At 54.8% G+C, this 14,654-nt stretch overlaps 1 protein-coding gene across 9 annotated transcripts in view; it reads left to right on the top strand.

Annotated features, from left to right (window-relative positions):
• The first annotated feature begins 1,942 nt into the window (after window positions 1–1,942).
• Ldlrap1 (low density lipoprotein receptor adaptor protein 1) overlaps window positions 1,943–14,654 on the top strand; it is a 30,016-nt gene continuing 17,304 nt past the window's right edge. For 8 of the 9 annotated variants that reach the window (XR_015620011.1, XR_015620010.1, XR_015620009.1 and 5 more), the window contains exons 1-4: window positions 1,943–2,104; window positions 11,172–11,314; window positions 12,371–12,483; window positions 14,345–14,459. Coding sequence is in view for 4 of the 9 variants with exons in the window: in XM_087550677.1 (XP_087406803.1) it covers window positions 2,020–2,104; window positions 11,172–11,314; window positions 12,371–12,483; window positions 14,345–14,459 (456 nt within the window). In the remaining 5 variants the exon portion in view is untranslated. 9 annotated transcript variants of the gene reach the window in all.

Here is a 14,654-nt window from a genome sequence, read left to right as displayed (position 1 = left end):
AGCTGCTAAAGTCTTTGCTACCCACACACAGTTCCCAGGCAGGTCTGATTACCGGGTCCATATGTCTCCCCGGCCAGCCAGACACCACCGCTGCTCCTGAGCTCTTGGCCTGGTGACTGTTTTCCCTCCAGGCTCTCTCTGCTGGTCTAGGATCTAGCTGACCCTGGACAAGAAAGCTAGGGGTTCAGTTGTCACCTCTACTCACTGCCAGAGACTTCTGAGGGGACGGATGACCAATCAACCTGTATGGTAGAAAGCCGGAGAGGTTAGGAGAGGGAAGGAGCAGCCCCTCCCTCTGGACAGCCCTCTAACTTCCCTCATACCTTCCTTAGGAGCCTGGGGTCAGAAATGAATTAGAAAACCGTTGTGCCCTTGAGGTCATGGCCTCTCACACATGGGGAACAACAGAGAACAGCATTATAATGTTCTAAGTTCAAAGCACTGAGAGCCGGTGGGGAGAAATCTAACCCAGAGACTGTGGTCCAGGAGAGCTTCCTGGAGGAAGTGGGCAGATTTTTGAGGACAGGATTTATCTCCTCTAATTCCAGTCACACAAGTCAGCCCCATGGGAAAGGTCTTACTGCCTTCTTTACAGATGAAGCTCATAATGGCCAGACTATGCTCCCTACCAGGACAACAGGGCTCCCACCGGGACATCTGTCTCTGACTCTCAGGGGACCGCAGGTGTGTCTCCTGCTGTAAAGGAGGAGGTGGCTGGCTGTACTGTCCACTGAAGCTGAGCTCTTGGAACAGACAGGAGGTTTAGAAAGAGTGGATTGTGAGCCAGGCCTCCCGGTGCAGTGAGAGCACACAGCATGTCTGTCTCCCAGCCAGCATAGACCTGCTGGCTTCTGAAACTAGCCAGAGGTCACAGCTGCGCTGATGAAGCAAGGCGTCTGGAAGCCAGGTAGTGAGCCTTGGATGGTCTCTACTCCAGACTCCTTTGGGCACAGGCTGAACCAAGGGTCAGATCTTTTTATAGTTAGAATTCTTTGTTATTGGGTTTTTTTGAGGAAAAGTTTTACTCTATAACCCAGGATGCCTTGGAACTTGCAGGAATCCTCCTGCTTCAGCTCCCATCGCTCCTGGCTCCAGTTACTTCCTGGAGCGGGAGCGGGTGTGCTGCCTTGAAGAGGCTGGAGCATGGCTGCATACAGCGCCTGCCCAGGCAGGTCGGTGGGTTTAGTACACATAGGACCACGCTTCATTTGACAGATATCATGACTCAGAGAAGGGAAGGACAGCCTGGGTCACACAACAAGCCCGAGTCTGAGACTCAGGCTGTCGCCTGGCTAAGGCCGCAATGTCCCTGAGACTGTGAGGAGGAGGACAGCTAAGAAAGCTGCTAAGGGCGCCTACCAATACACTCCGGAGCCTTCCCAGCAAAATTCACAGCCTCCATTCCCTTGCTCAAAGACTCCCTTGGCTTTGGTGAGCCCCTCCCTCATATTTATTTAAATTAATTATTTACGTTTGATTTGTGTATGCATACAATGGGGGAGGGGCACATGGGTGTCAGTGTTGGCTGCTGGAGGTCAGAGGACCATGTGCAGGAGTTGGTCCTCTTCCACCCTGTCGTCTCCCTGATCGTTATCAAGCTTGGCGGCAAGTGACTTCTCTTATTCTTGGACAACGTTCTACCCCTCACTCTTCCCATCTGTGAAATGGTATCCAGGTGCCTTTTGGCCGAGCTATCTGCAAGGCCATGAGACCCCGTAGGTTGCGGACCGGGAAAGGCGCTGGGCTGGGAGCCTTGGTGGGTTGAGAGCCAAGGAACAGCGCGTGCAGGCTCGGAGCAAGTCCAGGTCGGGGAGGGGCGGGGTCGCGCCTTGGGGAGCGTATCCCGGGGCGTGTCCGTGGGCGTAGCCTCTCTGCCCCCGCCCCTGAACGTCGCGGAGAGGGCGGGGGAGGAGCGCTGCGGGCGCGCGCCGCCTGGCCCGGCGGAAAGTTTTCCTGGAGGACTTTTGGCGGCGGCAGCGGCGGCAGAGGCAGCAGCGGCGGCGGCAACCGGAGCGGGCCATGGACGCGCTCAAGTCGGCGGGGCGCGCGCTAATCCGGAGCCCCAGTCTGGCCAAGCAGAGCTGGGCGGGCGGCCGGCACCGCAGTGAGTGTGTGCGCCTCAGGTCGGGCCTCCGCCGAGCTCGGGGCCAAGGTGGACAGGGTGGCTTCGTCCCGCCCTGCGCGGCCCGGCCCCGGGGGTCATGTCCGGCTGCGTCTGGGGCGGGTCGGCGGGGAGCGCGCGGAATTCGGGGTCCCCAGGTGTGGCGCAGAGAGGACGTCTAGAGCCTCTCGACCCACTCCAGCGCAACCCACGGGGTCCCTTCTGAACGCTGAGTCCCGCAGGTCCCTGCCCCGAGGGGGCTATCCTAACCCGGGTGCCACCCAGGGTCCCGCTTCCTCCCCTCTGGATGCGTCCAGGTGGCGAGTGGAGTCCAGGCTGTTTTCAAACCCTGTTTTCCTCCGTACCTTCTCTTGGGGGCTGGTCCAAGTCCCTGGGCACCTAGGCAAAAGGCAGACTCAGACTCGCTGCCACTTCTCCCGGGAGTCTGGAAGGGCGGAGAGGAGCCTCCCCCAGTCACCTCTCCGGTTACTTTCTGAGAGGCGTCACCTGGCACCCTCCCCTGAGGCCTGAGAAACCTAGCTCAGGTCCCTCCCTTTTCATTTGTATGGAATCACCCAGGCCTTCCCTTCCTGGTGTAAAGCTTAAAGCACCTGAACTCCCGGCACACCCTTACCTGCTACCTACCTGGGGCCCTCACTAACAGTACCCCCTCCCCGCCCCCAGCTTCTTGCCAGCACCTTCCTTGCCAGGCTCCACCAGGGGAGCCCAAGTTCCCTGGTCCCCCGAGCGCCAGCGTGTCTGGGCCTCCGGAGCCCGCCCTGCCCCTCCTCTTTCCCACTGTGGTGTTACAGCTGTGGGCTCCTCCTAACCCTGACTGGCATCGAGAACGTGTGCTGGTGCCTACTGGTGGGGGGTGGGGGTCAGAGGTCCCTTGGGCAGGCATGTACGGTCTTCCACACTTAACTACCAAAATAGCCCTTCAAAAATTCGTGGGATGTGACCGGGCTTCTGAGCCTGACCTTCCCTTCCAGTGGATGAACCCTGTGGTTTTCTCCAGGGACAAGAGGGAGAAGGGTGGGTGGGGAAGAGGTCTGAAGGGGAGGGAGCCAGGAAGCAGAGCTGAATCTAGGGGAGCAGGGTACATTTGGGATGGTGAGAGATTTCCCTGCCTGCTCCAGTCTAAGGCAGGTCACTTGTTCTTAATAATTCTGTTTCCTAGCCCAGAAAATAGGAAAATAGGTCTGGGGATATGTGCGCTGTGTTTGGTAGGGTGCTTGCCTTAGCTTGCAGGGAAGCCCATGGTACTAAGTTCTCCCTTCCAGGGTCAGCTCTAAACCAGTCAGGTGTAGCAATGGTACACATGTCTGTACTCCCAGAACTAAGGGATTGGAAGCCTGAGAATCAGAAGTTCAAAGTCACAAGGTGTCAGATAGTGAGTTTGAGGCCAGTCAGGGGTAGGTGTTAAGATGTTGCTAATCAGTTTTACAGGTTGGTGATAAGGTTTTATGCTGCCCAGGCTGGCCTGAGACTTGCTATGTAGACCAGGTGTGCTTTGATCCTCTGTCTGGGATCAAAGGTGTGCACCACCATACATATATCCCCATGTCCTCCAGGCTCAACCTGAATCTTACCAGGTTTGGCCAGCTCTGAGATGGGGGTGGGGGGGGGTTCAGCCTGTCCATACCCTGGAGGGATACAGAGCTCTCTACTCTCCCTCCTCCCAAAGCTCTGCTCAGAGTGAGCTTCCCAGAAGCCTGGCCTATCTTTGTGGTTAAGTGTCAAGTTCGTAATCTTGCTTTGGCAGAAAGAGTATTGCTTGCTGGAACTTTTGTGGGCGTGTCGGTGTGTTTTACTTGCGAGAGGTGGCCTCTGTGAATGCATGCTCCTGCCTCAGTCTCTGGTATTTGTCTCCTGTTAGCTCATTGACTCCTGGGAGGTGATATAGGTTGAGATTTTATCTTCAGACCCATTTTAGAGATAGGACCAGGAAATGAAGCCCATAACTCCAGGCACAGCATGGCCTGAGGCAGACTTCCCAAACCTAGGGGTCTTAGCCATATACTTCGGGTTTTCTGGCTGTTGGGGGATAGGCCCCACCCCAGGTTCCCCTAGGACCAGTGTGGACACAGATTAGAGAGGAAAGCCTTGGGTGTGTCCAGCATGAGAGGTTGGGACCTAGCCAGTCCTCCGGTCTAGCTTTCAAGATAAGAGGACCTGAGTTCGATTCTTGGGCTCCACTTGGAGGAAGGGGAGAACTGATTCCCCGAAGTTGTGACCTCCACACATGCACCTGGATTCCTCAGCTCCACAGATATGTTAAGTCTTTATTTAAAAGAAAAGAAAAGAAAAAACCTCAGAGGACAAACCGAAGCTGGGGGATTCTGATTAGAATCAGCCCCTGTTAAGAAAGAGAAGTTTAGGGCTGGAGAGATGGCTCTGTGGTTAAGAGCACTGACTGCTCTTCCAGAGGTCCTGAGTCCAATTCCTAGCAACCACATGGTGACTCACAACCATCTGTAATGGGATCCGATGCCGCCTTCTGGTGTGTCTGAGGACAGCTAGTGTACTTATATAGAAAAAGTAAATCTAGAAGAGAAGCTTGAGGGGAGCTACAGCCTGCTTGAGGGGAAAGCACAGACTTGCTGGCCTTCCCTGACCTGGAAAGAGTCTCCTCATGGCCACTTTCCTCTTCTCCCTGGGAGCCATAAAGACCTTTGTTGTGTTTTTATGAGCCAGGGTTTCTCTGTATAGTCCTGGCTGCCCTGGAACTCACTCTGTAGACCAGACTGACTTCCACCTCAGGGATCCATCCCCCTGCCTCTGCCTCTCCAGTTCTGGGATCAAAAGAATGTGCCACTATGCCACTGGCCAAAAGATTGTATCTCAGCTCCTGGCCAAGAACTTCCCCCAGCTCAGAAGTATTCTTTCTAAAGGTCCTGGGGTCGCTGTGACCCTCATTCCTTTGTGGGTTGTGCTAGGCTGTCAGAGACCCTCCCCCCATAAAAAGATAAATATACAGTACTTGGTCCAGTAAAGTTACTCTAGATGGGGACCTGCTCATATTTACCTGTAGGCATGTAAAAGCTGCTGGGCCTAATGCTTTAATCCCAGCACCGGGGAGGCAGAAGCAGGTGGATCTCTGAGGGCTGGGTCAGCCTGGTCTATAAGCCAGTGCAGTGCAGCCAGAGCCACATATTAGAGATACCTTGTCCCAAAACCAAACAAAACATCATGTCCCTACCTGAGACAACGATAGAGACACCATGTCCCCTGACAGTGTGCAGTGTCTCGTTGCTTCTCAGCTCTGGTGGAGGAATGGACAGAGGGAGAAGGCCACACATAATTGGTGGTGGTAGTGGTGGTGGTGGTGGTGGTGTGGGAGGCAGCATAGAATGCTAGCAATAAGAAAAAACTGCAGAGGGGCGGCTTTTTCAGAGAGCGTGGTGACTGTGCTAGTCTAGAAGTAGCCATTGAAACATGGGAGGGGTTTCCCAGGACAACTGAGGAGGGAAGGAAGCCCCAATGGTGGACGGTTAGGGCAGCCCCTGGGCCTTGGTTCAGAGGTGCCTCAGGGTAGAGTCCACACTAAGCTGTCTTGTTCCTCAATGGCTGGAGGGTGTTGAAGATAGAGACCAGAGTTCCCTAGTTCACAGGGCACCACAGGACAGAGATACCCTTAGCAGCTAGGCTGCAGAAAGAATGGTGGGTGCTGGTGTCAGTGAGGAGGTGGTTTGCACAGAAAGGATCAGAGTATTAGGCCTCTCTTGAGAAGGTGACCTGGAGGACACAGGTGAGTTTAGGGAGCGGGAAAGGGGGGAAGAGCATTTGGCTAGTGGAACCACAGTTGTGGGGGACACACATGAGGAGGCTCCTCTCAGTCTGGTTACTGAGGGAGGGACAGGATGTTTGAGGAGTCGGGTCACCCGATGTTGACAAGGGTCAGATTCTCTCTTTGGGTGCCGTGGTACGTGTCACCCCTGCCTTGCATTGGAAGGGGCTTGCTGGCTGCCGGATGGGGTGTGGTGCTTGAGTCTCGGGGCTGCTGTTCAGGGCCCCTTGTTTGTATTTCTTGCTTGTGCTGTGACATAGTGACTTCCCCTAAATTCCGTAGGCTGCCACGTGTGTGTTAAAGCCCTTTGTGCTTGATGGGTAGCAGTTGACAGTGGCTGGCACTTATGGGGCTCTTGGTGTATTCCAGGCAGGGTCATCTGTCCTCATGACAACCCCACGGAGCGGGTACTGTTAACCCATTTCAAAGCAAGGAAACTGAGGCTGGGGGAGGCTGAGGGACTGAATCTCCTTTCCTTGCCCAAGAGAACTTTTTTTTTCCTTCCAGTGTATGAGGAAGCTCTGGCTAGGGTAACAATCAGTTATTCATTTTTAAGGACAGTCTTGGTGGCTTTAGCTTCTGAAATTGGCTTAATCCTTTTTTTTTTTTTTTCCGGAGGGGGATGGGATGTTGAGACAGGGTTTCTCTGTACATAGCTCTGCCTGTCCTGGAACTCAAAGATCCACTGGCCTCTGCCACCTGAGTACTGGTGCATGCATTGGCCGTAATGCCTGGTTCTTAGTCCTGCTGCATTTGGAAGCTTTCTGCCTTGGAGGTCTCGAAAGTCCCACCGAGTTTGTCAAAGGTGGCCATGTTCCTGGCAGGGCAGAGTTAGGATGTCCCTGCAGCTTCCTAGACACTGTCAACAGGCTTAGGAACTAGGCTGGGTCTGGGGCAAGACTCGCCCTCTGTGGACTAGCTGCAGCTCTGGTGTTCAGACACCGGGCAGCCAGGTCTACTAGGCAGTGAGGGCCATGGCAGGACGCCCACATAGCCCTAACTCTTCTTGGAAGCTAGAGTGGTCTGTCCCCAGCTAACTCCCACAGCAGGTCATCTGTAAAATTACAAAATGAAAATAGCGTAGTCATTACCCACCACAGGGCTGAAAATAACTCGGCCAGGAATAAGGCTTAGGGTGCAGGCCTGTGTTTGCCCAGGGGCCTCTGGGAGCTCTGCTTGGGAAGGGGTGCAGCCCTGGCTCCCTGCCGTTTGTGGTGTCTGGTGATAGGAGACCACAGTGGTCTGTCTCAGCACTCTTTCTTGGGGGAAGTTGTGGCTGTCAGAGGCCTCAGGGAACAGCAAGTCACGTGCCCAGAAGTGTAGGAGAGGAGACAGTCCTGCAAGGACCAGTGCTCAGACACAGCGAGCAGCACTCAGGCCAGAGGCCCGTCCAGTTCCGGGTACTGCAGCCTGCGGAGCAGACTGGAGGGCAGGGCCTTTGGAGAAAGGCAGGCAGAGACAGCTGCGGGCGGTGGGTGTTGCTGCTGTGGGTGGACTCTGTAAGGCAGCAACAGCAATAGCCAGAATTGGGAGAGCCTGCTTAGACCTGCCCCAGGGCCCTGGGAGAGCCTGCATAGACCTGCCTCAGGGCCTGGCCTCAGCCTTCTCTATTTCACCCACAGTTGAAACAGCCCAGTGAGTCCCGAAGGTCACTTTCTCTATTTTATTGTATCCTTGAGACAGTCTCACTATGTAGCCCTAGCTGGCCTGCAGCGATGTCACTATGTAGACCAGGCTAGCCTCAAACTCACCCATTAGGATTTGGGGCATGTGCACCACACGTTCCCTTTACTTATTTTATTCAGATTTTTTTTTAATTTTAATTTTTTAAAGCATTTATTTATTTATTATGTATACATCATACAGCTTTCTGTCTGCATGTATGCCTGCAGGCCAGAAGAGGGCACCAGACCTGATTATAGATGGTTGTGAGCCACCATGTGGTTGCTGGGAATTGAACTCAGGACCTCTGGAAGAGCAATCAGTGCTCTTAACCTCTGAGCCATCTCTCCAGCCCTAAATTTTAATTTTTTAATAATGTGTGTATGTGTGCACGCACGTGAGTGCAGGTTCCCACAGAAGCCGGAGAGGGGTATTGGATCCGCCTCAGGCTGGAGTTAGAAGGAGTTGTGAGCTCTCTAACCAGACCCAGTCTTCTGTAGCAGAAGCAGCAGCACCACCACCACCATCACCATCATCACCACCATCACCACCACCACCACCACCATCATCATCACCATCATTACCATCACCACCATCATCATCATCACCACCACCATCACCACCACCATCATCATCATCACCATCATCATCATCACCATCATCATCACCCTTAACTGCTGAGTCATCTCTCAGCCCCCATTTTTTCCCCCCTTTTTCTTTTTTGAGACATCTTCTGTATGCCAGGCTGGCCTCAGACAGGCTGTAGAGTCAAGGATGACATTAAATATCTGATCTTCCCGCCTCTACTTCCCAAGTGCTGATTACAGCACGTGCCACCATGCCTGGTTTACGGAGACCTGGGCATGGTGCCCAGGACTTCATGCACGCTAAGCAAGCACTCTGCCAATAAACAACACCCCCGGATTCCTTTCCCCACTTTATAGATGAGGAAACCGAGGCTCATGGAGATCTCACTCAGGGTCATTCAGGGTATCAAATTAAGGGCCTCGAGGTAGCTTGCCTGCTTCTGATTACTACGTGCCCCCGGGAGAGGCTGGGCGTGTGGATCGCTGCACAGCTCTGGCTATCCTGGAACTCCCTACATAGACCGCTGGCACCAAACTTAGAGCTCTGCCTGCTTCTGCTTCCCAAGTGCTGGGATTAAAGGCTTGTTTTTGATACAAGATCTCAAGGTGTAGAAAAAAAAAGAAAAGAAAAAAGAAAAAGATCTCAAGGTGTAGTTTAGGCTGGCCTCTAATTTAGAATCCTCCTGCCTCTTCACGAGATTACAGGAGGGCACTGCCCAACTGGGTTGGGAAGGAGCACTTTGGATATTGAGAAAGATGTTGCAGTAGGTGTCGGGAGCTTGTGGGGGGCGGGGCATGTGCACGCATGCGCGTACCCGTGTGTGCTTGGCGAGGAGGGAGGAGCTTTCAAACACCCCGCCGTCACTGTGGGCATCTCTTCTGACTTGCTGTGTGATCCTGGGCAGGACATCTCTGGACTTCAGTTGTATCATCTGCAAAGTCAAGGCTTGGATAGAGAGTCTCTGAGGCTGGACCATGGAGAAAGGGTCAGCTCAGGGAAGGAGGGGAGGAGAAACATGTCAAGCATTTGAGGTCCAGGAGGGGAGAATGTTTTGACAGCAGAGAGATCACCAATGACCTTGGCGAGCTTTGGCCCTTTGGAATGAAGTGAGCGGAAGTGACTTTGGACAGGGGCCAGGAAAGGGCTGAGCCAGAGGAAATGGGAGAGCGGGACCCAGAGATAGGGGAAGGATGTTTGCCTTAAGGCAGGGATGGATAATGAGAAAAGGCCACTGGTGATTGATTAGTAATGCCTGCCTGTGGCCATAGTAGAGAAGCAGGGAAGCATTGCTGTCCATTAGCAATGTCTGCCAAGGACACAGGCAGTGGGCATGGATGGGCCTCAGGTTGGGAGTGGTGGACTGGCTACCTTGTCTATGAAGGAGTGGCAGCATTGGTTATTAGGAAATGCCCAAGGACGTCTCTCTGACCTTTGACTAAAATGGAGACAGTTTTGCCTTGTGGCAGGTTAAGAGTCCTTTGTACTCCAGTTCCCCAGCTGTAGAACGGCACAAAAGGGCTGCAAGGCCACCGCCCCTGGACTGTTGTTTGAAATGGCGGCTCAGCGTGTCCTGGAGATAGTGGCCTGAGCCTTGGTTTCTTCCAGAGCAAGGAGTTGTTCTGGAACCCTCATTGCCTGACACGGAATTGGGGGCACTACAGGGGCCCTCTGCTCCCCCTCCGAGGATCTGATGGCTCCCATGTTGAGTTGGGCTTTGGGGTCATCTGAGTTGGGGCTCAGCCTCATGTTCAGAGAGGAGGTCCAGAGGGCAGAGTGTCAAACGTAGCTGAGGTTGAGGAGCTACAGGACACCCCTGTACTCAGAAGACACTGCCAGCTGTGCTGGGCTCTGGGCGAGCAGTCAGCAGAATTCCTGCTCACTTCAGCCTCAGCCTAAGAGGAGTTCCCCTCCTGCCCCCATCCATGGGCACACAGTGTCAGTGCGGGACAGTGTCTTGCTCAACACATACCGTGAGCTGTGAGCCCTGTGGATGAAGCGACAGAGCCCCTGGACCCCAAGGCTCTGGGACATGGCCAAGGAAGGCTACAGGGAATCCAGAGGGGCAGAGCCATGGTGATGCCCCTTGAGCCCAGGATTCTGCCTGCTCCTGACAGTGTAGGAGCCTTTCCCTCATCCAGAGGGACAGAGCCATGGTGATGCCCCTTGAGCCCAGGATTCTGCCTGCTCCTGACAGTGTAGGAGCCTTTCCCTCATAGCTGGTGGGGAAGGCAAAGGGCTTCTGTGTGAAATGGGCACAGTCACATGAGTGGGTGCAGTATCTGTGGGGTGACAGGAGGGGCCCTAACAGAGCAGTGACCTCAGTCTCATAAGTAAGCTTGTCTCTGTTTCCCGCGGTGTCTTGGGCGCCCTTAGCCTCAGTTCCAAGGAGGAGTTGGGGGAGGCCAAACCTTCCCTTGGGGTCCTTACTCCCCCTTGACCTCAGCAATCTTTCCTGCATGGGGGCCAGGCCGGTCCCTTCCCAACTCTCCTCTGCCCTCTCTCTGAACCCAGGCTCACTCCTCCTTTTTGGTGACATCTAATCCTAGCCCCTCTCCTTGGGCACTGTATCTTTGCTGGTCCTCTAAACAAGTGTGTAGCTGGAAGGTACCAGCCCATAACTCTACCTGTATTTGCCGTGATAGCTGTTAGACCATGCCTTCAGCTCCCGAGCCTCAGTTTCCTTAACTATACTGTGTGATAGTCCCCTTCTCAAAGAATCAGGGCTCAGGAGGAGGAGGGACCATGTGCCCTCGGCACTGGCGTTTAGTTTGGGTTCAGGAGATGACATAGCCATCGTTTTGACTTCCTGGTCTTCAGAGCAGCTGTCTACGGCGTGTGTGACAGGTTGTGGGTGCTCCTAAGGCTGAATAGGGGTCAGTACATGAACCAGTTAGGGTGTGGGGTAGGCTGGGAGGTATCAGTCAAAGTGAGGATGGAGGGCACCCCAGGGCCCTTTGTAAGTGTGCTGAAGAGGTGGGCGGTGAGAACCAGGCTTGCTCAGCAGACTGAGGGCTGTCTGTCCTATCCTAGAGTTGCCAGAGAACTGGACGGACACTCGGGAGACACTGCTGGAGGGCATGGTTTTTAGCCTCAAGTACCTTGGTATGACATTGGTGGAGAGGCCCAAGGGTGAGGAGCTGTCTGCAGCTGCTGTCAAAAGAATCGTGGCTACGGTGAGTGTCCAGACAGGAGGCCAGGAGCCCGGGATGGCTCCCTCTGTCCCAGTTACCCTTGTCCCCAGGTAGAATCTATACGACATGAGCTTGAACCTGGCCCACCTTGAGTCTCCTGTGTCCAGCTCATGGGTATTTATGGAGATCGCCTTTCTGTAGTCAGCATCTGCCTTTCAGACCATCCTGGCCTTGGCTGCTTCCAGCCCTAAGTCCCCACATCAGGCCCCTGGTGACTCACTAGCTCCAAAGAGGGAAGGAAGTTGTTCCCCATTTACCATGTCCCCACTGCTTGGCTGTGTACCTCAATGGAGTGTCTTCTCCCACCTCTGAGTGAGTGAGGGCCCTTTAAGTCAGCTCCCTAGGGTGGCCTTGACCTGCAGCTCAGGCCCTGGCATGTGGGTGGAGTGGGTCCCCAGGTCATGGTGCTGGGCTGCGGCACCTAGTGATCTGCCTAGTGCCGTCCCTCCCCCACTCTTCCCCTGGGAGTCCCTGTCTTCCGGGATGGGGAGGCACTGGTCCCCTCCTGTGAGGGCCAGTGTTCTCCAGGCGTCAGCTGGGAGTGGGCAATCTTTGTCCATTTGTGTCCCAGAGGGTTGTCCTGGTCTGCTTTCTGCCACTGAGCTAAAACACTGACGAGTTGGGTAGGAAAGTGTTTGTGTATCTTAAACTTGCACCACAGCCTGTGGCTGAGGGAAGTCAGGGCAGGAACTGAAGTGGAGACCACGGAGGAATGAAGCTCACTGGTTTGCTCCTCATGGCTTGCTCAGCCTGCTGTCTTAAACAATTCAGGGCCACCTACCCCCACAGGGCCCTCCCACATCAACCACCAGTCAAGGAACTGCTCCCTCAGACTTGTTTCTACAGGCCAGTCTGATGGAGGTGTTTTCTTAATTGTGGTTCCCTCTTCCCAGTTGATCCTAGCTTGTGCCAAGTTTACAAAAGCTAGCCAGCACCAGGGTGCCAGCGGAGTGTCCTCTGCATGGCCCGTGACAGTTGTCTGTGCAATGAGATACAGCCCACACCAGGCTGCCTCTTCTGACCCCTGTGTGCTCCTAGGCCAAGGCGAGCGGGAAGAAGCTGCAGAAGGTGACACTGAAGGTGTCACCCCGGGGGATCATCCTGACTGACAGCCTCACTAGCCAACTCATTGAGAACGTGTCCATTTACAGGTATGCTGGGCGGGGACTGGCTCGCCACTTGAGGGGATGGTCGGAGTGTCCCACCTTACAGCCTTCTCTCTGGGCCCTGGGAACGTGAATGTCCCTCATCTGTAAAATGGGCTGGGTGCAGGGCCCACCTTCCTGTGTGGTTATGTAGTACCAGTGAGAAACCCACAGCTTACAGGGAGGCCGGGGTAGCAGGCACAGCTGTTCCCTAACCAGCCGAAGGCGGCTCAATGGACCTGAGCTGAGCCAGGCTGGGAGCACACAGCTCTGAAATCTGCCTGTTCTTTCTGCCTTGAACACAGTGCTCAGCCCTGATTAGTGTCCCAGAGAGGCCTCATGCAAGATCTGGAACAAAAACGGAGACATTTCCTCCCTGGTCCTAAGGGAAGTAGAGTCTAGCCCCAGGGGCTTCAGGCTACCCCACTTCTCCCTCAGCTGGTCAGGTAGAGTGGAGGGAGAGGCCTGAGACTGTACAATGAGGTAGAGGCTGAGTTGGGACTTGTACACCAGCTAGAGTTCTGTCTCTGGGTCCCAGGACAGGGTGGGGCGGGCATGGGTGTGCTGAAGTGATTCCAGAGGGCCAGGCTGGGCTGCTGCCTTTACCCCATCTCCATCAGCCAACACCTGCAGTGGCTGCTTAGCACTGTGCTCTGGGCACTTCCAGGCCAGAAAGGAATGGAGGGAAGGGCACAGGAGATAGCGTTTCCTCAGAAAGAAAATGAGGAGAGTGTTGCCAAGAAACCTGGGAGGACTTCCCAGTGGTGGTGGCTCCTTACAGGAACTGGCTGATGGCTTTCCAGAAGTGAGGGATGGTTAGCAGGAGGCCAGATTCCTAGGACGGAAAAGCATTTGGGGACATGGCAGACACTTCTCTCCTCCTGGGGCTGATCGGGGGTTTTATTGGAGTGGTGTACTAAAATCTGGGACTGTGTTGGTGGCTGGTGGATCTGCTGAGCTGCCCCACCCCTGAGCCACCAGCCCTTCCCCTAGCTGTGGTTCTCGGGATAAATGGAAGTAGGGAAGGGTTAGCCAGCAAGTGAGCAGACGATGAGGGCTGTGGTGCCGAGGTTGTGGGTAGAGAGGCAGGAAGCTGGTGTGTCTGCCCTGCACCCACTGGGCTCCGGGTGGGTCACCTTTACATATACCTCAGCCCTGGCTCTACCCCTAGCCTCCAGGAAGATGGTCCTGGATATTATCTGGTGTCTGGTTGGTGTAGAGCAGTAGTTCCCAACCTGTGGGTCAAGGCCTCTTTGGGGGAAGGGGTGGAAGGACCCTTTCACAGGGGTGGCACTGGGAAACGGATATTTACATTACGATTCATAACCGTAGCAAAGTCACAGTTATGAAGTAGCAACAAAAAGAATTTTCTGGTTGGAGCCACCCCAGCACGAGGAACTGTATTAAAGAGTTGCAGCATCAGGAAGGCTGAGAGCCACTCCTTAGAGTATGTGAGGGGCTATGGTAGGCAGGGTGGCGTCTTGCTGCTCCTTCCAGCCAGTGGACACGGACCCATCAGCACTGTGGTTGTGTTCACATCCCGGCTCTATCATCAGCATTGTGTCCCAGACCCCTGGCTCTGAAGGTCACTCGGACGTTGAACAAGGCACGTTGGCTGGTGTGCAGTTAGGTTCAGATGTCCCCGTGAGGGATGTGACTCAGTGTGACCTGGAGAGAAAGAAGACAAAGGGGCTTCCTTCACTGTGGCCCGAGTCTCCCTGTAGGTGGCTCAGGACGCCAAGGCCAGATCCATAGAGGCTTGCCTTGGTGCAGACCCGGCAGCAGGCTCTCTGGGCCCGCGGAGAGGCACATCCAGATGGGGTGAGGAGCCGCGCAGGCCTGGTGAGACTTCTCACTTGCTTTCCAGGATCTCCTACTGCACCGCAGACAAGATGCATGACAAGGTGTTCGCGTACATCGCCCAGAGCCAGCAGAACGAGAGCCTGGAGTGTCATGCGTTCCTCTGCACCAAGCGGAAAGTGGTCAGTGTGAGAGCCAGGCCCAGAGGGGACGGGGACTTAACCGGAGGAAATCCTGGGGAATCTCAAGCGGGCGTGAGAGGACATGGCTGCGGGGGCTGGAGTCGGTTGTGACTGGCTGATGGTCTGGCTGGGGACAGTAGCCAGCCCATGTCCCCGGAAGCATCTGGGGGTGGGGGGTGGTATTCCTCTCAGGTA

This window comes from Rattus norvegicus, chromosome 5 (genome assembly GCF_021556685.1).
Source record: "Rattus norvegicus strain SHRSP/BbbUtx chromosome 5, alternate assembly SHRSP_T2T, whole genome shotgun sequence".
In the NCBI taxonomy this organism is placed as follows: Eukaryota; Metazoa; Chordata; class Mammalia; order Rodentia; family Muridae; genus Rattus; species Rattus norvegicus.
Note: the sequence above shows the minus strand (reverse complement) of the source record. Positions and strands in the feature narration are given on the sequence as shown.